Below are 22358 nucleotides of genomic sequence, written 5' to 3'. Positions count from 1 at the left end.
TTCTGCAACCGCAGAGTTATAGAAAACTCAGCATTGTCCTGTGCCGTTAATAGGAGCCTCTAAGTATTTTTGAGATGACCTAAAAATAAGTCAGTGCTGCTCTTCTGTTTTATAGACAAATTTATTAGAGACATAGTGTGAGGGGGTGAGAGAAGATAAAAATGTAAACAAATCTTCAGAAGTAATATTTTCTAAAGAGTGTGTTATGCAAATATGAAGGTAAAACTTGCTCTTAAGTACCTGCCCAATGTGAAATCCAAATCTAAATTAAAATGCAATAGCTTGAAAGTGTTGGTTGTGAGCCAGCCAACACTGAGAGACTCTGTAATTGATGCATGTCACTTATAGTGAAGAAGGATAATTCTAGTCTAAATAGATTCTGAGGCTACTACTGCAAAAATATCTCTCATCTGTTCGATTTCACTTACGAACAGGCCAACTAAAACTGCCCACAATCAATGGCTGTAAGTAGCACTTTATCAATAGATAATGGTGTAGCACCAACAATAAAGTCTTGTTTCAGACCTGTAATGCAAAGGAAAGATTGAGCTACTGGGATCTCCCTGGGATGTGGACTCCAGTACATTCTTAAACCAAGCAGGCAGGTCATATGCTCTCTTTGAACTCTCTTGGAAAATTAGATGGGATTTCTTCCTTTGTTAATCCTCCTGAGTGTCTGTGTCAGAATATCTCTCCCGGTTTTAATATCATTCTTGAGCAGTTCGTAGCCATTTTGCCCTTGTGCTGATGTTATTTTTGTTATGCGGTTAATTTGCTTCCTACCACTTTATAGGAAGCTAATGTATCCCTTCACATGATTTTTGAAGTGCTCTCTTAATAGCTTCCTGGAAAAGAGGTTCTCCGTTCCTTTTATCAAAAGAATGGTCAGGATTATATGCACCATTTCAAATAATGTTCATATATGCTTGAGTTTGTAACAGTGTCATCAATGTTGCTCTTTCTTTACTGGAAATATCTTGCCTCATAAGATGCTTAGATTGGATTTATCTTTCATGGGTACAGGAAATTGATAATAATTTTGTTTGACTATTTAATCCATATCTCTTTTTGATCACACTTTATGCCTGAGATCCTAGAAAGAATTCTTGTTGTTACCCTTTATTTATGACCTTGCACTCTGTACAATTGATTTTCATCCAATTGCTATTACTTTGGCTCCCAATGTAATTCACTTCTAGTATGACAGTCTAGTTCCCTTCTGCATGGATAATTATTTTCAATAATGTATTATTAACAGATCTCAGTGGCAGCATACCTTAATTTTTGTATGGTAAGTTTATGAGTAAAAGTATTATCTAATATTTGCCCTATGGTGGCTCTTTGAGGACTCCACCTAGAAAATGATAAGAACTTCTTCTGGTCCAGTATTCCTCTACAGTCTGTGTAAAGATGGTAGATCCACTGTTTACTTAGCATCACTGAATTTTTGCTCCTTGCAACGCTTGAAGAATATTTGTAAATATTACATGGACCTTGTGTTTACATCAATAAGGATGATATTCATACAGAAAATAACTGGAATGGAATAAAAACATTTCAAAACTGAAAACAGGTGCATAGGAAAATATTGTAGGCTTTTTCTGTACACTTACTGTTATTGCACCTACACAATATGGTATTAAATCTCTTAGTCTGAAATGGGTAGTAAAAGACAAACTGACAGCAGAAAAAACATTTCATTTGGAAAATGACAAGTCTGTGTTTCTTCTTTCTTTGAGAAGAAAAAAACCAGTTCTGTACAACAATGTAAAGCAATGCTGACACCTACAGAGAATGTATGTAAATATCAACTTAGAATTTGCATTTTGTGTGAGAATTTCCAAAATTATAAGGTAAAAGAACTAATGGTTTAAAGCAAGCTCTTATAGCCATTAAAAAAAAAATAAATCTATCTTCTGCTTAAGTCAATCCTTAGTAAATCAGATAAAACTTTGAACATAAAATATATGATTTAAAAATTATGTAATTTACTTTCAGAAACATGCACTTCCAATTGCATAAAAAAATATAGATTTTTTTTATGATTCAATTCATACGGCTGTGGAAGACTCAATAGCCATGAACCAAGCCATCAACATGATGTACATTGCTACCCAGAACCAGCTTTACTGCCTCTGCTGGGCTGTTTGCCCTGCCCTCCCTCACTGTGACACAACAGGATTCTATCAGCATTACTGGGGTTTGCAGCTTCTGTGCTAAGCCAAACAGGCCTATAAAAACTTCTGTGTAATAGATTACCCATAACTGGAGCAAAGTTAAAGAAAAATTAGCCTGACATATTGAGGACAGATTACATAGAGGAGATATAGCTCTTTTATTGAGTATTTGTTCACCAGTGTACTATTATGGGGTTATGCAAATGGTGATAGTCACCACATAAAGGTGGACTCCCTTCCTTCAAAGCATATTATAATGTGTTTTAAATACAAAGAATATGTATAACTAACAATTAATTCTCTGCACTAGTCATTTTCTTGGAGGCTTGACAGTACCTTGCTTAAAATGGTGACCAAGGAGGCACTCAGCCAATTAAAAGAATCAATTGTGGGCTTGTCCAACATTCACGTTATCCACACTCCCACCATGCAAACATTTGGGAGAATTTCAAATATCTAGGAGAACTTCAACTCCTAAAGAAACTTGTTTGAGAAAGTTCAGAGTAGGTTTCCAGATCTGAACTGCTGAAGATCTTTGAAATTTTTAGTTTTGGTTCTAAGTACGGCTTGGACCCAACTCAACTTATGAGCAAATGGAAACTAGGAAGACTGAATGACTAGAAAGCTTGCTTTTGAGTTTTTAACCATAGAGAGCTACAAATAAGAGGGCAATACTATTCATTAAAGGCAAGTCATAATTATTTTTATGTAAAAGGCTGAATAAAAGCCATCTTTCTAGGCCTTTACTCTTTCTTTGGAAATGAATGCAGTGAAAGACGTTAATGTGTGTCTTTGAAAACCAGGTGCATTTCATATCCTGGACTCTTTTCATCTGATAGATAACAGGTCTTTACCAGTCAGATTGTCAAGATCTTTCTATTGAAAAAGTAAACTATTTGGACATGCACAGACTAACGTGCCTTTTCTTTTGTATTGGACAATCACAATATTAAAGTTCTGGCATGTTTATTTTTAGCATTAGGTAGAATTGTTTCTGTGTTTTATTGATAAGTTGAAGGAATTAAAAGAGCAGATGCCCATTTCATACAATTAAATGTGGCCCTAAAAGTGCATGTATACTATGTCTAAGTGTATAAAACAGTTTGACAGATAATATTATGTGTATATACAAACACATTCCCATGCATTTATATGAATACTAAGTTGATCTTAGTTGAGAGAACTAAACCAATTTGAGAAATACCCTTTCCTCTTCGATGATTGGGTGTTTACATTTTCAGCTTTTAATTCATGTATAAGTTTAGAACAGAATCATTGTTTTAAACTCCACTCTTCTGGTGGATCCAAGCATGATGACAACAGCAAAAAGCTTAGCTTGCAACTTCGACTGCTGTGAGATTAACTTCTCACCAATGTTTTCCTAACACCAGCAGGCAAACAAATACCGTTTCCATAATGGCCATCGTTATTTGCAGGGGGTTAGGCCTTCCATGCACATAGTTAAATAGAAGAGCTCACTGAAGCGTAGCTGCCAATTTTATTTATTTATGTGTACGTATGTAGAAGATGGATGCTGTCTCCCATTTCTCCCTCCCTTGCTCTGAGAGTTTACACAAACAGCAGCTTTTTGTGACTCTGCGATACAATTGGCGCATTGTTTCAAAGCAACCGAAGGCAAGAAGGCTATTATGTCTTTTCCTAGTAGCGTTTCCATCGGGTAACGAGGGAAGCGGAAATCCCAGAGGTACGTTTTGCCCGTGCGTTGGAAACAGCCCGCGCCTTGCGGGAGCTGCCGGCGCTGGCAGCCCCGGGGCGACCGGACCCCACAGGGACCCGGACCGCGGCCGGGGGAGGCGGCGGCCCGGCCGCCCAGGGCTCTCACTAGGGGTCGCAGGATGCCAAAAAATCACAACCTGCTCGCCAGGGCAAGGATGCCAGCCCTCCTCCCTGCGAGCTGCGTTCGGTGCCATCGCTCGCGGGCTGAAGGTGATCCTTGGGAACAGACGCAAAGGCCACCGTGGCGGGGCCATGTGCTGCCCTCTCTCCTGCTGGCTCTCGTTGCTTGTTAAAAACCAGATTTGTCCAGGGCAGGAGACTCCTGTCTGGGAAGAAGGCAGCAGCTAATTATTTTTGAATACGTGTGTCAGGTAATCCGTAAGAAAGAGGCCTAATGCTGGTACAAGTGAGATTATTTTTGTTGCAGAGCTTAACCTGGATATTAACTGTAGGTTTGACCGGGCAGTGTTTTCTGTATTATGCTCATTAAATGCTCACTGTTGAAAATGAGTAAAAAAATTTATTTGTAAGTACCAATTTCTTTTTCTGCATTGAAGTCCTTGAGCTGCTACTGGTGTTTCAGCACTTCCCTAGCAAACTACCCGATTAACTTAATTATGTTTACACTATCTGAAGGACTACATTAAAAATGTAGACTACATCAACATATTGCTTGTCAAAGGTCTGATACTAAAATATAATCACTTGGGGTTTCAGAAGACAGCTTTCTCATCTAGTTTGCCACTGCTTTTTGAACCAAACCTCAGACGTGTTCCTATGTCTTTGTTTCCCAAACAAATATTCTGTTACTGTGGTGACAGTGCGGATGGAAGTTAGAGAAAGAACTGTAGCAAGCGATAACAACAAAAGATCCAAATTTACCAATGGAGACAATTGGCAAACTGTCATTAAAGTAAATGTTCATTAAAGTAAATGGAATTTGGACAGGAATAGGGAACTCATTATACATATATCAAGCAGCCTTATTCTGAATCAACTGAAGTATGCGAATGCCAACAATTGTATTCAATAAATAGTTTGACATTTGACACCAATTGAAATAATTTCTTATAAAGATAAGAATAAAAATGGACACTATAGATTTCTAAAGAGAGTTGGGTGACAAAGTAATGGCTTTCAGTGTATTTGTGTATGCATACAGAGAGGAGAAAACAAGCTCAGGAAGGAATAGTAGTAGAAGAGCTTTTCACAAATTGAAGATTATATTAATCATTTAGAAGTCAGGAGCTATAACTTCAGCAAAGTTAACTCTTAAACCAGGAAGATTTCTGACTGTTTTCACTGTTAGCATTTTATGCAAAATTTGAGGGTTTATGTTACATTTTTTTTCTAGTACAAGGACTTTAATAATATGTCTTGTTGCATTTATCTGCAATGCCTGTCCTGCAAACCACTATTCATGTCACTTGCTGAAAAAGAGGATCCATGCAGACGTGAATTGGCTTATGGTAGACTGAGTTAGGTTGGTTTTTTTTAGCTGTTGGGAAGTACAGTTTTTATATGGCCAGTTCAACTGTTTAACAAATAAAATGCACCTGCATGCAAACTTTAAAGAGTCTTACCTGTTGTGGCAGTTCTACATAATAATAAACCCAGATATGAACATATACCTCGATCCTTATTCTCAATACTTGAATATTCTGAGTTGTTGATGTGTGCAATGTTTTAAGCCTGTGCTCACAAAGTAAAGGCTTCAGTGCATAATCTGAAAAGGGCACTCCTGCTAGCACATGGGAAACACACACCTAGATGCCTGGAGCGTGCATAGTAAATCCAACTCTTCGGACCTGCAGCACATGAAGAAAGTAAATACACTGCTTTTGCAGTGAGGCTGGGCTTTGTGTTACAGGCAACCCAGAACCGTGCCTGTATAAGTGGTGCCTGGGACATCTTTCACCCTTTTCTTGGAAGGATGAAAATTTTATGTAAATGGTGCTTCCATGTTGTGGTTTAATTTTGGAAGTGATTTGATCTCACACTTCAGTTTGGGTCCTTTATATTGTGAGAGTGTATGTGTACACATGTACACAATTGCCAATAACTCTCTAGTCAGTCATCTGTGACACATCTAGCATTGCAAATTGTATAGCTTTGAGGGGAGGGGAAGAAAAATGACTTGCAAGGCTTAGTGCTCTAACCATCCTGAAGGAAAACTCTACTGAAATGGCTGTAGTTTGAGCTCAAATTGTAATGGGTATGTATATTCTGTATATATGTGCAATTACTGTAAAATATGTATTATTTACAGCAAATATTGATTGGGGTTTGCACAAAATTACCACCTCAGTGAGTGAAAGAGCATTCATCTTCAAATACATTATAATCCCTGAATCCTCCAGACAGAGGTTATTAATTATTGCTGCATGGTGCATCACTGTCTTCTTTTAAAAGAATCTTATGCTGTGTAGTCTAGGAAAATGTTCAATTGTAGTAAAAAAGAATTGATAAGGACAGTATAAATAATTTTGGGAAGAGTTGGATAATATGAATGCAATTAAATTAATTTTGCTATAGACATTTCTGATCTTATGCCACTGAAGATTAGAAAAAGGTACTAGCTAAGCCATTTTAGGTATGTGAGGGGTTTTTTTGGATAGCTGCGCTGTAGAATTCAGTAGGTATGATACTACCTGTATCAATGAAATATATGTTAGACAATGTTGAAAGGGGTAAAATTTCTCTGCTGCGTAGAGAACCTCCCTAAGTATTACCACAAATAAAGCAAGCTGATAACTACAGGACAATGTTGCTGTCATTGATAGTGCTTGTATCATAGTTTCTAGCTGCTTTCTCTAAGACAACTGTCTTTCTTACTCCTGGGAGTTGGCCTTATTTATTTTCAGTGATGGGGAGTTAGAGGAATACATTGTGTCTATGTAGAATCTGCAATTAAAACAGGGTTCCTCTATTTGCTTTGATTCCTTACCACCAGTTTCAGTGTTACATGTTTTCTGCAGTAGGTGCCAGAAAGCTTATGGCAAGTGATAAATTACAATGTAAACTAAACCAGAGGCTTTTCATCTGAGCGGTGTATGGCTCAAAGCAGTGAACCTTGTTCTGCAAGGTGCTGAGCTGCTTCATCTTCTAGGAATGAACGGAAGATCAAAATGCTCAGCAGTCACTCAAGATCAGGCTCATTAGGGGCTTTCTTCTGTCAAAAATGAGCCACTGACTCCCAGCTATGTGACAGTACGCTGAATACTGGAGGGTAAGATTAACCCTGTATGCTAGTCAGTCTAATAACAAATGTCACTTCTCAGTCTAACAGCAACGTTCATTCATAGACGAAGGGTGAACAAGTTTAAGAGTAGTAATATCACTGCTTCAGTTTATTAAACTTACATTATTGTATAATTGCCAAAGAAACTGTATTGACGAGCTACCAATGTCCAGAATGATGACTGATAAGTGATCCTGTTCAGCTTCTATGCAAGTAAAACGCAAGTTTGCTGTCAACTTTGACAAGGAGCAGCCTCTTAAAAAGTTGAGAGTTGAATCCTGAATGCTTTACCAACTTGTAAAAATAAACTACAAAATTCAAAGCAAACAGCTTTTAGCCTTTTTTTTGCATGCTAGACAATAAAGTAAACCAAACGAAATTAAGTTGGCAAACATGTAGATGTCAGTTTTTCATCTGGCAGTCTCTATCTATCTTCTGAAGAACTGCAAGCTAAGCTCTGCTAAGCTCAGAGCTCGTAGACTTTGTTTTTTAATTAAGAGGAGGGCAGGATGCCTTCTAATATTTGGAATGCAGCTGGTTTCAGACAAGTGAATATTTAATATGACCTTCTATACTAACCTCCTATACCTTCTAGCTTTAAACATTGCTTTAACAATTAAGCTCTTCTGGCCCTGTGTTTAAATAGCTGTCCACAGCTACTGCAAATTGATTTATTACTTGATGAGGATCAAGGATGCTGAGCAAACACAGAACAGTTTCTAATTTAAGTAGTGCACCACTGGTTTTGTTGTTGTTGCTTGATTACTTGTTTTAACATGGGTATGTGTTCTCAATGTAGTTTTATGTTCTTCTGCAGTTTTTAGAGCATTAAAATGGAGAGGGCATAAAACACATGATGTTATAAACAGAGTCTGGTTGGGTGCCTAATATTAAAATTGACTGATCCTGTCTGCCAATAGATACTATTTAAATTTCTTATATATCTTTGCTTACTTGTAAAGATTTGGTATGACATTTTTCCATACTGGGTATCTGCTGCAATCTGATTTCTAGTTTTAATTATTTTGTTCTTCAACATTTCTTTTAGAATATTACCTTAAATTATCCAGGTTGAAAATGAAACTTGCAAATATACAGGTTTGTTCCTAATTAATAATCATAGCAGTAATTTTGGAAGTGCTTCACTATGCTCAGTCTGTAGGAAATGTAGTTGTATTTTAAGTAGAATAGAAATGAGGAGAATATCAGCCTTTATGTGAAGGCCTTTTTTTTTTTTTCCCCTTTAACATTACTATCAGCTTAAACATCACCACAGTCAGCCTTGAATACATGCAGGTTTAGCAGCTCTCTAACTCGAGTGTCTCACCTGCAATGGCTTTTTACATGATCATTTTGAGCTGTGTCTTGCTTGAATCTGGAACTTAATTGAGAAGAAGGGATGATTTCATATGCTCAATACACCCCAGTGGTACCTATGGGATAAGGAGGGGAAGGCTGTCTGACTTAAATAGATGAGGAAGAAGAACTGATCTAGCAACATGGTAATGTCAGCACAAAACCCCTGAGAAAGGATGTGACTAGGAGAAATCAGCAATGGGAATAGTGGATTTATTTTGGGGCAATGAAATTTTTTACATAAGGACCCTGGGCCTGAGAAGTAACAGTGTGAAAGGAAAGAGGTAGACGGAGGGTTGTAGACAAGCAAAACTGCCTGAACAGCAACCTGTAAGGGCTGGAGCTAGAATAACTCTCTAACTGGGAAATAATGGGAAGAAGCAAGCCCCACTTTGTGGTGCTTGGAGTAAAGGACAGATAAGGAAGGTGAACGTCAACATAACTAGAAGTTGAATCAGGTGAGAAGGCATAAAGGATCAACTAGATAATAAGAGTGAAAACAAAACAACAAAAAACAACCCTGCAACAGCTGAAGATGAAGCTGAGAGGGAGGAGTCCCAGAATAAGAGTGAAGAAAAGTGCAACTAGGACAGCTGGAACTGGGATGAGAATCAAACACTAGCATTAACTAGATAAGAAAAACAAAATTGGGAGGAACAGCCAAGACTGAAGAGAGAATGAAGACAGGTTAGAAATAACAAGCCAAGATAAGGCAAAACATGGGAATAGGAAGCAAGCAGATGGGAGTGTGCTATTAAAAAACACCCTCTCCCAGAGCTTGGAAGGAATCCCAAGATTTGCTGTCCCTCTTCTGCCAGTAATAACTGTGAAATCCAGTGGTGAAGAGAGACACATCTTTTCAAGTGCTGGGCCAAACACAGGACTACCTACTCATGCTAGCAGGTACTGTGTGGAAGAGCAGAAGATTCGAAGATGAATTATGTGGGTGTCACTAATGATGAAGCTGTTGCTGGCACGAGTCTGGTCATGCTTATTCTAGAAACTGAAAGGTATTGAAGAAAAGGAATTATGGGAAGAGAAATGGTGTCTGAAGTCCTCAGCAAACTGAACAGCTTGAAATTTGACTCAGGCCATGCCTTTGCCACAGAGTTTCTTGATAAAGCTGGTTCAAGGCTTTAAAATTACACTTCTTGCTAATTATTTGCGTCTCATTTTCAGATGCCTGAGAACTACAGGGTTTGGTTAGAAATAGTTCTGGGTACTCGGTGAGTAAAATTACTGCAGCTGAAACCAGTGGGAACCAGGCCTTGAAGAAATAATGTTTTCTATAGTGCCAACCCCTGACAGGTCTACAAGATATCAAACCAGGCAATCTATAACTGTTTCCCATGTGTAATATTCATATCCCATCACAATATCCCCTCATCTGAGGGGTGCATTATGAAACCAAACTAATTAATATTTTTGAAGCACATGAATACTGTAGCAACAAGCTCCATAAAAAGCCCATGAGGAAATTAATAACTCTGTATGCAGAGTAGGATCTGTATAACTGTGTAATGAATAAAGCATGGGGTATGTTTTCAAAAACAAAACAGAAAACATAGCATTGAAGAGCTTCTTGTTAATTGCCAGAGAGATGTGTAGGAAAAAAAATAATTGTATATGAACATGCAATGAACAACTTCCATAATACATGAGTAGATGCTGGAGAGAGCGGAGAAATAGGGTTTCACAGCTGAACTCACTGCTGTTAAGTTTGTGAGTGCTTGATTTTTAGTTTCAAAAGCTCAATTTCAGTTTATATAGTTTACTTGGTATGTATTTATGATTGTGTATATGCCTGTTTGTTGCTGTAGACAGCCTATTTTCTACAATGTGTTTCAGTAGCTTCAGAAGTCAGCTTTGGTATTTCCCTACAGAACAGCAATTTGCGGGACCAGGAACTACTTAAACATGGTTTCAGCTGTTTCAGGAGAGCACTAGGTACCTCAAAGACAAGGAATGGATTTATCGGGAGATAAAAGCAGGAAGGTAACCAGCTCCCACTGAACTTCACTGTGTTAGCCTCCTGAAAAATCCCACTGACCAGCCATGGTCTTCAGCCTTCAAAGCCTTAGGCATGTGCTGAGCTTGATGTTTGTGAATAAGCCCATTGTGTCCACCCACCTAAAACTCCACACGAGATGGAGGCCTGAGAAGGAGACAGATAGCCAAAGAATGAGGAGGAGGTGTGAGCAACGATGTTTCAGATGTGTTTTTTTAGTTCTGTGATTGTGTCTGTCTTTCTTACATACTTGTCCTTTTTTTAAGGGTTGGTTTTTTCTTTTTTTTTTTTTTCTCTGTGTGCGTGTGTAGGAAGCGCAGAAAAGCCTCTAGCTTCCTGGATTAAAAAAAAATAAATATATATGTAAAAAAATACCACCACCACTTTTAACATAACTGCATTTACCATTATCTGTGTCCCTGCAATATACCCCCAAACCAGGAAATTTAAAGGAAAGGGGGAAATGCTTGGAGTTTTGTTGTTGCTGTTGTTGTGTTCCTTTGGTTGGTTTCCTTCCAGCTTAAGCATTCTGTCTTCCTGGCTATGTGTTCGTTTCTTTGGAAACGGCTGTAGGATGGATTTTTGATTGACTGTGTTGTCAGATGGATTATCAGAGTTGTGAGCTTTTTGGAATGGTAGACATGAATGTGTGATAAGAAAAAATATTTTGTACTTAAAATGTTTCAAAATTTTTCATCATGAGAGAAGCTAGATTGAATATTTAACAGGTTACTTAGGGAGAAAGTTTATTTTTTTTTTTAAAAATGTCAACCAGTTTGCTTACTAGGAAAAAATTTCTCTTAATACGAGAAAAGGTTTTTACTAATGTGACTGATGGGAATATTAATATCTAGGCGACATAGAACAGTTTCTGCAGAGCCGCAGCCCTGATTTTAAACAGTAATTCTAACGTGTAGCTGCTCTGGATTACAAGCAGAAAACAGCTTTTACCCTGACCTATACACGCATTTATTTGTGACAGCACTTATGTGCCCAGATTTCTGCACGATTCCCATCTAGCGTTTCTGAGTTGGTTTCCTGTCTTAGTCAGGGCTCTGCGAGGCCAGCTGTCCTCCGGGCTGCGAGCGGTTGGTGCTGGCTCTGCTGGGGCTGGTGACGCTGAGGTCGGGGGCAGATTGCCGGCTGGAGGCTGGGGGTGACGTCAGTGCCTACCTTGCTGGGAGAGTTAATCTCCCGCTGGAGGGAGACTAATAATCTCCTCACTGGGGAGACCGGCGTGTTAAGGATCGCACGTTGTACATTCCTCTTCTGGGCCTGCAAAGCAATCAGCAAAGTCAGTGTTTCTAAAGCTCTATTGACAAACATATGTGCTTGTTAGACGGGGGGTTGCTTCTTTTGGGGGTTGAGGTGCAGGAAAGAAAATTAACTTTTTTAAGGTGTGCACATGCAAAACAAGGCTGAGCAGAATAACAAAACCAGGTTAGGGAGATCTGGTATGTGAAATGAGCATGTAATTAAATGTGGGATAAATTATCTGATTTGTGGACGTGTATAACATAAACCAGATTTCTGATTGGATCAAACTGGCTTCTTTAGCAAAACATGGCCCACCAAACCATGACACTGTGCAGGTGAAAGCAGTCATCATCGCCAACACTGCTCTGATGGGTGGACAGGAAAGGGTCTCTGATAAATACCTTGAAATCAGTTCCAAATGTTTGGGGCGGTTGGTCACAGAAATTACCTTGAAGAAGAGGATAAAGGAAAAAGGCCCCAAGTTTTTTCAGGCTTTTCTGTGATCTGGTATGTGGTGCTTTCTGTGGGCCTCGTGACACACAGCAAACTGAGCTGCTGGGACAGAGAATAGCTACTCCTTACTGAAGGCTGCAGCTTTTCAGTGGCAGCTACTCATCCCTTGACTTTCAACTTTGGAGCAGCGAGATTGAGTTGGGAGCAATGTGGACACAACCTGGATGCCAAAAAATGTAAGGAAGCAAAACGCACGGATGCTTCAAAGACGCTGATGTTACTCGGTGCCAGACTCCTTAATATGCTCTGTTATTAAGCTGTTATTAGCTCTGTCTTAACTGACCTTTGCAGTTTTAACGGTATGAACCGCTGAGAGTACCTATCTATAGCAACACTAACCCTTCACTCGAGGGAGGGCAGGGACAGACGGGGCAACTTCGGGCAGGCGGGAGGGCTTTTGTCTCGCCTTCTCTCTCCCTCCTCCCCCCACCCCCGTTTTTGGGAGCATCTCGGCCTCGATAGCGGCGATGGCAAGCTGTGCCTGTCCCCATCCCCTCGATAGCGGCGACTGCAAGCTGTGCCTGTCCGGAGTTTGCGTAACTGCCTTTCACCGCGCCCCCGCCGGCTCCGCGCTACACTCCCCCCCTTCCCCGTTCCGCGGAGGCACCTGGGGCGGCGCGGACAGTCCTCGCCCGCGGAGGGCGGGTACCCGGGGGGCGCTGCGCCCTGAGGCAGCGGTGAGGGGCGCGCCGAGCCGCCGGCTCTGCCTGGGCTCCTGGCACGGCCTGGGGAAGGGACTATCTCCGGATTTCCACCCTTGCTACGGGAGGAAGGCGACCGGGAAGTGCTGCGGTGAAAAAGCGAGCCCTGTGCGGGCTCGGACGCGAGAGAAAGACGCAGCCACTTCTTGGCGGCAGCCCTTTCAAAAGTCCGTGTTAAATGTGACACCCCGGCGAAATGGGAGCAGGAGAAACTCCCTGCTCCCCACCCCTCGCTCCCCCCACCGCCCTTTTCCATGGAAACTCGTAAAAGGAGGAGGAGTAGAGTTTGCTACGGAAAAGTCTCACCTTGGTCTGAAACAGTTTCAGGCGTTTCTGCTCTGAGGGAGCTGCCCGTCTCGGGGAGGGGAGGAGGCAGGCGGGGAGGGAGGGAGATCTTTAGCTACCCACATACACGTATCTTTTTTTTTTCTTTTTTTTTTTATTTTCCGCTTGATCTTATTTTATTCCAGCAGCACGTATCTCCACCCCTCCTCCCTCCTCCTCCTCCTCCTCCCCCCATCCTTCTCCAGGTTGATCGGCTGAAATGAGGCTTTGCGCGCTGATCCCTTCTCGGGCTTTAAAACAAAACCCGGCCCCGCGGCGGCGGCAGCGGCTCGGGGCGCCGCGGAGCTGAAGCGGCGGAGCCGGACACCGCGGAGCTGGACACCGCGGAGAGGAGCGGGGCGGCGGCTCCCGCGGAAACTTCGCTTGGAAAATAAACCTCCACCGCTTTCCTGGAGATCCACGTGAGAACAGGAAAGCCTGACGGCAAGATCTCGGCGCTGCTGCCTGCTGCGATTTTACTTTTTGTTTGCCTTGATTATTTTTATTTTTTTCTGTTTGTTTGTTTGTTCTTACTTTCATTTTGGAACCGGTTCCCAGCCGCTTGGCTGAACTTCTGGAGACCAATGGACCTTTTATAATGCCTTCCTCTGTTTTAAAACAAACTATGGACGCTTAAACTTTTCTCTTTCCCCCTCCCCCTCGCTCCTTAACCCCCACCCGTCAGCTCATGGGGCTAACACTGCAAAGCAGCCGCAGCAGAAGGCGAAATACACAGCCACTGATTTATTTTCCCGTCTCCTAAATTGCAGTTAATTCCTCTCATCGTCCTCCTCATCACCCATTCTCTCGAGCTTTTTTTGGCTGCCGGGTGTCGATCTGTGCGTTGTTTTATCTGATCTCGATTCTTTTGTTGTTGTTGTTGTTGTTTAAATGCCATGCACTGCTTATCTAGAGAGAAATCTATATGGAGATAGAGGCATATAGTGAATGCGCGTGTGTTTCCATAAGACTATCAAGGGAGCAGATCAGAAGCAGCCCGGATCCTGACCCTGACTGTATGAATAAGTAAGCAGGATGCTGACGACTGTGTGTTAGTTGCCTGTAAGGTTTTCTTAACTTAAAGAGGGACGGAGGAGTGTGTGTGCGTGGGGGGGGGGCGGACAGACCAGAGACAGAGCTTAGAGTAAGTGTTTGTGCGGAGAGGGGGAAGCTCTGACACTTTTCTCTGCTCCCTCCAGCGTAGCTGCTGCCTCCCATCACCCGGGCTCCGCGGTTTGTTCTAGCGCACCCCACCCCCCGGCTCCCGTTTCTTTCCTTCTTTCTTTCTCTTTCCCCCTCTCCCCGTGGCAGTTTGCTGATGTGCAGCCCGGATCCATCTTCTGGCAGCAGCAGCGGGACCGGGCGAGGAGCGGGACGCGGGCAGCGGCCGCCGCCGCCTCCTCCTCCTCCGCGGGAAGTTTGTCTGGGGTTTGACAGAGGCGAGGGGACGCCCTGACAGACAGGATCTCCCGGCCTGAGTCCACCCCCTGCGCCCACCCACACACCCAGCGACTTCTCCCTGGCGAGGTGGCGGGCTGGGGGCAGGAGGGGCAGTGGCGCTCATGCTCCTCACTCAGCGCTGCACCCGTCTAACCGGGGCTACCTAGGGAGCGCCGTCCCTCCGAAGAGCCTCCAGGTGGAGGAGGGAAAAAAAAAGAAAAACCCAACCCGAATCCCCCAAACCCTGTGGTTCCCCCCCATCCCCTACCCTCCTTTCCTAAGCCGGCGTGGACAGCTGAACCGGCTGCCTAATTCATCTGCACCCTGCCCACCGCCTCTCTGCCCGAGGGAGGATGAAGATGCTTTGCTGGAGGATGGCACTGTGGCTGGCCGGGTGGACTGTCTGTGGGAAGCCTTCCTCCTGCGCTGGCCTTGATTATGACTACACTTACGATTTCACTGAAGAGGATAAAGCTGAAGCGATAGATTATAAGGACCCTTGCAAAGCCGGTAAGTGACTTCCAAGTCTAATACAGCTCCCCACCCCCTCCCCAGATGGTGACTTTGTCTCGGCTTTATTTGCGGGGGCGTGTGTGAGGGGGGCAGTCCGGGCTCACCTGCTCCCTCCCGGGGCAGCGGCTACGAGCGGAGCTGGAGCTTCCTCTCACCTGGGGAAGGTTCCCGGGATCTGCTTTTCTGGGACTTCCCACTTCCCCGGCGCCTCCGGCTGGGGTGGGAGAGGGGCGCGGCGACGGGCAGGGCTGGACCGGCCGCGTCTCCCGGAGGCGTCGTGCCCGGGGAGCTCCGCGGCCGGGGCGACGGCCTCCGGGGACGTGGAAGTTGCGGACGGAGGCTCAAAGGTTTCGAGGCGGGACCGTGCCCCGCAGCGCGGAGAAGCCGGGCCGGGCCCCGCAGGCGGCGCCGGAGGGTGGTGGCTCCTCCCGGGTCCCTGCCCGCCCCCGCGGCGGCAGCGGGGCCGCCTCCCGCCCGCTCCCTCTCTCCTGCCTCCCGCACAACCTGTCGCCCCCGCTCCTCGGGGCGGGCCCTCGGCGCCGGGTGCTCGCTGAATGTGGACATGGTAAAGTGCTCAGCCCGAGGGGGAGAGGGGGTGGAGGGGAGCCCGAGGGAGGGCTGGGAGAGGGGGGTGACCAGACGCGGGGCTTTCAGCCGTGTGAGCCCACGCGTGTTCCTTAGCCCCCGGCTAGTACCTGATGCAGTCTGGTCTGCAGCGTGTACCGCGCCGTGGGACACACGGTACCGCCGCGGCCGTGCCCCCTGCTCGCTCGGTGCCTCACCGACCCCTTTATAACTGCGTAAGAAGAGTTGAGTTGTGGCCTCTTCTCGCTTTGCAGAGCAACCGAATACTTTTCTAGAACGCTTATCTTACTCATTTAGGACTTCAGCCTCCTTAATACCAACTCTTCATCCGTTAGAGTTAGCAGCAGCCTCACTGACCTCGGCACCCAGCTGCACTGGTATTTCAGTAGACAAGTGTGTCTTGATGGTGGTTTTTTTCCCCCAAAATGTGTTACTAACAACAATGGTGGTCCATTCCCAACAGCTCTATTGTTAAATAAGTGCTCAAATTTTCCAGCAGCCGCCTTTGCGTTAATTAGTTATTTTATATTCTGAAAACTAGTTCAGCCAAAGGTTGTGTTCACTATGTCTGTGTGGTTTTGTTTAATTTATTGAGGAGAATGTGGTGAACATATATGCCAAATATGCAGACACTGTGTTTTTCTAATCACAAAAATATTTTGTTCCTAAGTGTGAATTGTTAGGTCTTACTTGCTTACAGCTGAGGAACACTCAAGTTCAAAAAGAGCGGAAGCAACTGCAAGCAAAATGTTATTTTTTCCCAATTAGCACTCACAAATAAATTTACTTAAGTGAGTGGTCATAGTAAACTTGACCCCTCTTCGTCTGGTCTGTTATTGTTTAGGAAGATGCATATGCATAATTGTGTCTAATAAGAAATGTTTATTTACTCAGTTTGATGTGGGATTTTTTTAGTACTTCTTGTTTCATAGCGAGAGTAATTAAAAATTATAATTCATGGCAGTAAGTGTTTAAGGTTTTGCATGAGAGAAAGACAACAGTAAGAGACTGTGCAATATGATCAGCATTGACACTTCTTTGCCATCATTTTTTGTTTGGATATAGAAACATGAGCTTGGAAAGTTTGGCCCATTTAAATATTTTATGGAAGTTTTTGCCCTCACCTGCTCCCTCCCGGGGCAGCGGCTACGAGCGGAGCTGGAGCTTCCTCTCACCTGGGGAAGGTTCCCGGGATCTGCTTTTCTGGGACTTCCCACTTCCCCGGCGCCTCCGGCTGGGGTGGGAGAGGGGCGCGGCGACGGGCAGGGCTGGACCGGCCGCGTCTCCCGGAGGCGTCGTGCCCGGGGAGCTCCGCGGCCGGGGCGACGGCCTCCGGGGACGTGGAAGTTGCGGACGGAGGCTCAAAGGTTTCGAGGCGGGACCGTGCCCCGCAGCGCGGAGAAGCCGGGCCGGGCCCCGCAGGCGGCGCCGGAGGGTGGTGGCTCCTCCCGGGTCCCTGCCCGCCCCCGCGGCGGCAGCGGGGCCGCCTCCCGCCCGCTCCCTCTCTCCTGCCTCCCGCACAACCTGTCGCCCCCGCTCCTCGGGGCGGGCCCTCGGCGCCGGGTGCCCGCTGAATGTGGACATGGTAAAGTGCTCAGCCCGAGGGGGAGAGGGGGTGGAGGGGAGCCCGAGGGAGGGCTGGGAGAGGGGGGTGACCAGACGCGGGGCTTTCAGCCGTGTGAGCCCACGCGTGTTCCTTAGCCCCCGGCTAGTACCTGATGCAGTCTGGTCTGCAGCGTGTACCGCGCCGTGGGACACACGGTACCGCCGCGGCCGTGCCCCCTGCTCGCTCGGTGCCTCACCGACCCCTTTATAACTGCGTAAGAAGAGTTGAGTTGTGGCCTCTTCTCGCTTTGCAGAGCAACCGAATACTTTTCTAGAACGCTTATCTTACTCATTTAGGACTTCAGCCTCCTTAATACCAACTCTTCATCCGTTAGAGTTAGCAGCAGCCTCACTGACCTCGGCACCCAGCTGCACTGGTATTTCAGTAGACAAGTGTGTCTTGATGGTGGTTTTTTTCCCCCAAAATGTGTTACTAACAACAATGGTGGTCCATTCCCAACAGCTCTATTGTTAAATAAGTGCTCAAATTTTCCAGCAGCCGCCTTTGCGTTAATTAGTTATTTTATATTCTGAAAACTAGTTCAGCCAAAGGTTGTGTTCACTATGTCTGTGTGGTTTTGTTTAATTTATTGAGGAGAATGTGGTGAACATATATGCCAAATATGCAGACACTGTGTTTTTCTAATCACAAAAATATTTTGTTCCTAAGTGTGAATTGTTAGGTCTTACTTGCTTACAGCTGAGGAACACTCAAGTTCAAAAAGAGCGGAAGCAACTGCAAGCAAAATGTTATTTTTTCCCAATTAGCACTCACAAATAAATTTACTTAAGTGAGTGGTCATAGTAAACTTGACCCCTCTTCGTCTGGTCTGTTATTGTTTAGGAAGATGCATATGCATAATTGTGTCTAATAAGAAATGTTTATTTACTCAGTTTGATGTGGGATTTTTTTAGTACTTCTTGTTTCATAGCGAGAGTAATTAAAAATTATAATTCATGGCAGTAAGTGTTTAAGGTTTTGCATGAGAGAAAGACAACAGTAAGAGACTGTGCAATATGATCAGCATTGACACTTCTTTGCCATCATTTTTTGTTTGGATATAGAAACATGAGCTTGGAAAGTTTGGCCCATTTAAATATTTTATGGAAGTTTTTGCTGCTGCTTCTTCACAAGGTGCTTAGCTGTGACGAGAGACAGGTAGATGCATGAAGAGTTAGTTGTGTATAGTTCCCGTTAGCCTTAAAAGCAATCACTCTGAGGTTTTCTACTCAGTAAATAACCCAATCATTATTTTCTTTTAGCGTATAGTAGTTCTTCAGAAATGAAAAGGTATGTCACTGCTGCACACTGGGTTTGAACCATGTTCCAAGTGTTTTTAGCAAAAAATTTGAAAGTTCTATATGTATTGATGAAACTGATCCTCCGCCAGTATTTCCCAAATACTTTTCTTGCTAAACCTTCCTTAAAGACTACATTAGTCTTAGCCTGTGAAGTACTGACACCTGATCAAAGGTGATGGGATAGCGGGTGCTCAGCCTCTTTTAGCAGCATAACCAAAGTGTGTGCTCTTGCTAGGTCAGTCTTACCATCCGGGGTTTTGGCCTCCCATGAGTAATTTTACTGGTATCTGCCATTAGGATGGCTTCTTCCACAGTGAAGGCACTAAAGAAGGACAAATCCAGGCTTTGCACTCAGGGGTGTGAGCTGTTCACACGCAAATTTGTGTGGTAGCTCTATGCATGAGATAACAGGATAAAACAAGATAATCCTTGCTGACATTGTGTTCAGTGTATGCAAACTTTGTACCTTAGATATAATTAACACCTGCTTTTACTGCATCTCAAGGGCCTACTACTGAAGCTGTAGAAATCCTCTTTTTTTTTTAAGCTGTTCAGGCTGGTAACAGTTAGGTCCCAGAAGCTGAGAATTTCTGCAATGTGCCCAATTGGGGAATGGCCAAAGTCAGTTTAGGTTTTTACCTACTGACATACTTCAAGGACTTCAATGAGTTCCGTGCAAATTTTGCAGACCTGTTAGACTAATTTGATCTATCATTATTTCCAAGCAAACAAAATGCTTTAAAACCATCCACAGCTAAGGTCCCCCAAAGAGGCTGATACAGGATGGATTCACCTGTGTTTTAAAAGTTATTTGCATTTTGCTTTTCTGCAGTGGGTCGCGCTTACTACATAGTTTTCATTCTGTAGACCACATGAAAAAATATTTTTGATTTTGTGACAGAAAGCACAGTACACTGTACACTATCTATAGTTAGATATAATTATATATATAACTCCTTATAGTTGTAGTCCTAACTCTGTTGAATCAATCTTCTTTTGATAGGTCCCTTTTTCCCTGTTTTTCCTTTTTGTGGAAGAGCTGGAGAAATTTACCAGAAACAGAATGAAACCGCCTCTGGGATGTTATTTGTTGCTATTCTGTGGGATTATTTATGGGTATTCTGTGTGCATTTTAACATTTTCGTAAGGAAGAGGTTGTTTCAATGAGTGTGCTTAGAATCACCCTGTTGCTTGAACTTAAAGCTCCCAGAGGTATTGTAGTGCAGGATGCTATAGAAGCTGAAAAGTACGTTTTCTGACGAAGTTTCCAGCTTTGTGAAAAATCTACAGATAATAGGAGTCTGACAGATGCACAGTAGGGTTAGGAGTTGTTTCTGGAACCGATGTTTCCAATTGCATCTAAACCAGCAGCTGTTTTATGCAACAACCCCAAAGTTCAGTCTTGGCAGTGAAGCCAGCACCTTGGGAGCTCTGGAGCAAGGGCTCCGGGGAAGAGAGGAGCTCATGGGGAAATGTTGTGACAGTGTTGAGGAGACAAGTGGTGGTAAGGAAGCTGTTGACGTTGAGCAGATGAACTTGATGAGCTGTGTGGTTTCCTGTGTGTTTGTCTGCAGACCTTTAACCTATGTATGAATTGTGGGTCATGCTACTTCTCCTTATAGTGAGTATCCTGGCATGCTGTAACAGTGGGATGTGATGTAACACAGTTTCTGTGCTTCTGATGTCTCGGATATTTCCTCGTGTCTCTCTGCAGGATATTACTCTCAGTGTTTACCGTTGTGAAGTTCAAGTGTAAGGCATTCTTAGTTCATCTTCAAGATCTGATTTGCCGAAAGATGTGAAACTGGCAAAGCCATACTCATTGCAATGTCAGGCTTTAAAGAATCTAAGAATCAGCCTTTCTATAAATAAGGTATTATTGCAAAGAATAAAATGCGTAGTTAGATTTAAGTGGACACTGTCAAGCTTTTCAGATGGCAGCATACATCTACATTTATCTATGGATTCCCAAAGTGGTGGTGTTTCGCTTTTTTTTTTTTTTCCACACCTTGCAATGTATTAAGGGTAGCTGTTGAGAAACATACAGAGTGAGATGGGTAGGAAAAGAATTCCCCATTCTGTTGTGCTTGTTCGTAGTCTGTGCTTAGTTGATATTAAAGGTTTTCTGAAGGCCTTTGTTTTGTTGCCTTAAAATAAAACAAAAACTGAGAGAGATACTATTGTGTGATCTTCCAGTTCAAATACAGTGAACCATGGATGATTAGGCAACAAGTCTTAGCTTTCTTGCATATCCATATCATTGAAGAGTGTTCTGGCCTCTAGATAGCTGGCTGTCCTTGGATAAGTCTCTTCTAGCATTTCCTCTGTGAGGTATTTAACTTCCTAAAATAAAGGTTTGGGGACTAGACTCAAAGTTGAATTCCTTGATCTATTTTTTTTGTCCTATTGTGGGCCTTGGTCTTCTTTGCACCAGAAATTCTGTGTTGCACTGGGGAAATGTTTGCCGACGAAAACTTCTCCCAAGGAAAACTTCATTAAAACTTTTAATTTTCACAGTACTTCATTTGTATAATTTTTTTCTTTTTAAAGACAAAATGCTTGGGTTTTTTTCTTTTTTTTTTTTTTCAAATTATTCATTAGTTTCTTGCCTTGGAACAGAAGATTTTATTTTTTTGTCCCAATACAGCTAGATATAAATGTCAAAAGAATAATAATGCAAATGAACAATTAGATTTACAGCTTCATAACTTGGAAGTTGGTTAGCTTGCTGTTGTTTGACTAGGAACAAATTCTGTATGTATATGTGCCTGAGAATAAGAGAAAAGTAAGAAAGCTCCTCCTCGTGTCCAATTCTCGCTCCTGTGAGAATCTAAGGAACTCATTTGATATCTTTGCACCTTTATAAAGATTAATAAAAAAGTTAGTATCCCTGTAACAGGGATATTTTACTAATAAAATACGAAACTAGGTTTTACAGCTGAGTGAGGTGGGAAATAATAGTATCCCTGTTACGGGCAATACTATCTAAACATTAAAAGTTTATGGCAAATGTTAACTATAATTATTATACGGTGTCATCTGTAACTGCAATCTAACTTTTGTTTATTGATATTGTGGCAGCAGCCTCTTATCCTGGTAGGATGTTTGGTTTTTTTTTTTTTAAATTTGTATCTTGTATTGTGGGACATTTGTTTTCAGCTGTAGGCATGCTAGTTGTTAGTCTGGTAACATGAAAAGTCTTAAAACCTCTGATAATACGTTTTTAATCTATTGTGTGATTTAGGTAATTGAAATCTTTCGTCTTTTTTTCAGTCGTGCAGTAAATTCTGAAAGATATATTGTGCAGTTTGTACTAATATAGAGGTTGTGCTGCTATTATCACTTGCCGGATTGACAGAACTGTGACTATTCATGTAGTAAACGTGTATTGTAGGAAGCTGAAACAGAAACAAGCTTTTCTGAATAGTCAGTCCCAAATGACCTTCATGCTGCTGTGGATAAACTTCTAGGGTAAACCAGACTACTGAAGACCTTAGTTTTAAAGTCTTATTTCTTTTCTGCAGTTCTTCACTATTTATCTGTGATGCCCTTTAATATGGTATCTCAACAACTTTGAAAAAAGTTTTTGTGAATTTAAA

The 22358-nt window shown here is 43.0% G+C and overlaps 1 protein-coding gene and 1 long non-coding RNA gene across 2 annotated transcripts in view; one reads left to right on the top strand and one right to left on the bottom strand.

Moving 5' to 3' along the window:
* Positions 1-3880: 3880 nt before the first annotated feature.
* On the bottom strand, positions 3881-13405 carry LOC106890061. Its single transcript, XR_001412459.1, has 3 exons — positions 13297-13405; positions 11693-11794; positions 3881-4240 (listed from the first exon to the last, which is right to left on the bottom strand). It is a non-coding gene; the product is annotated as an uncharacterized LOC106890061 (long non-coding RNA).
* Positions 13365-22358, top strand: part of TLL1 (tolloid like 1) — a 140662-nt gene continuing 131668 nt past the window's right edge. Inside the window, exon 1 of the mRNA XM_014945632.1 lies at positions 13365-15264. Within this exon, the coding sequence (XP_014801118.1) occupies positions 15108-15264 (157 nt within the window). The 5' untranslated portion in view covers positions 13365-15107. The remainder of the gene's footprint in view (positions 15265-22358) is intronic.

This window comes from Calidris pugnax, unplaced genomic scaffold (assembly GCF_001431845.1).
Source record: "Calidris pugnax isolate Ruff unplaced genomic scaffold, ASM143184v1 scaffold15, whole genome shotgun sequence".
Classification (NCBI taxonomy): domain Eukaryota; kingdom Metazoa; phylum Chordata; class Aves; order Charadriiformes; family Scolopacidae; genus Calidris; species Calidris pugnax.
Note: the sequence above shows the minus strand (reverse complement) of the source record. Positions and strands in the feature narration are given on the sequence as shown.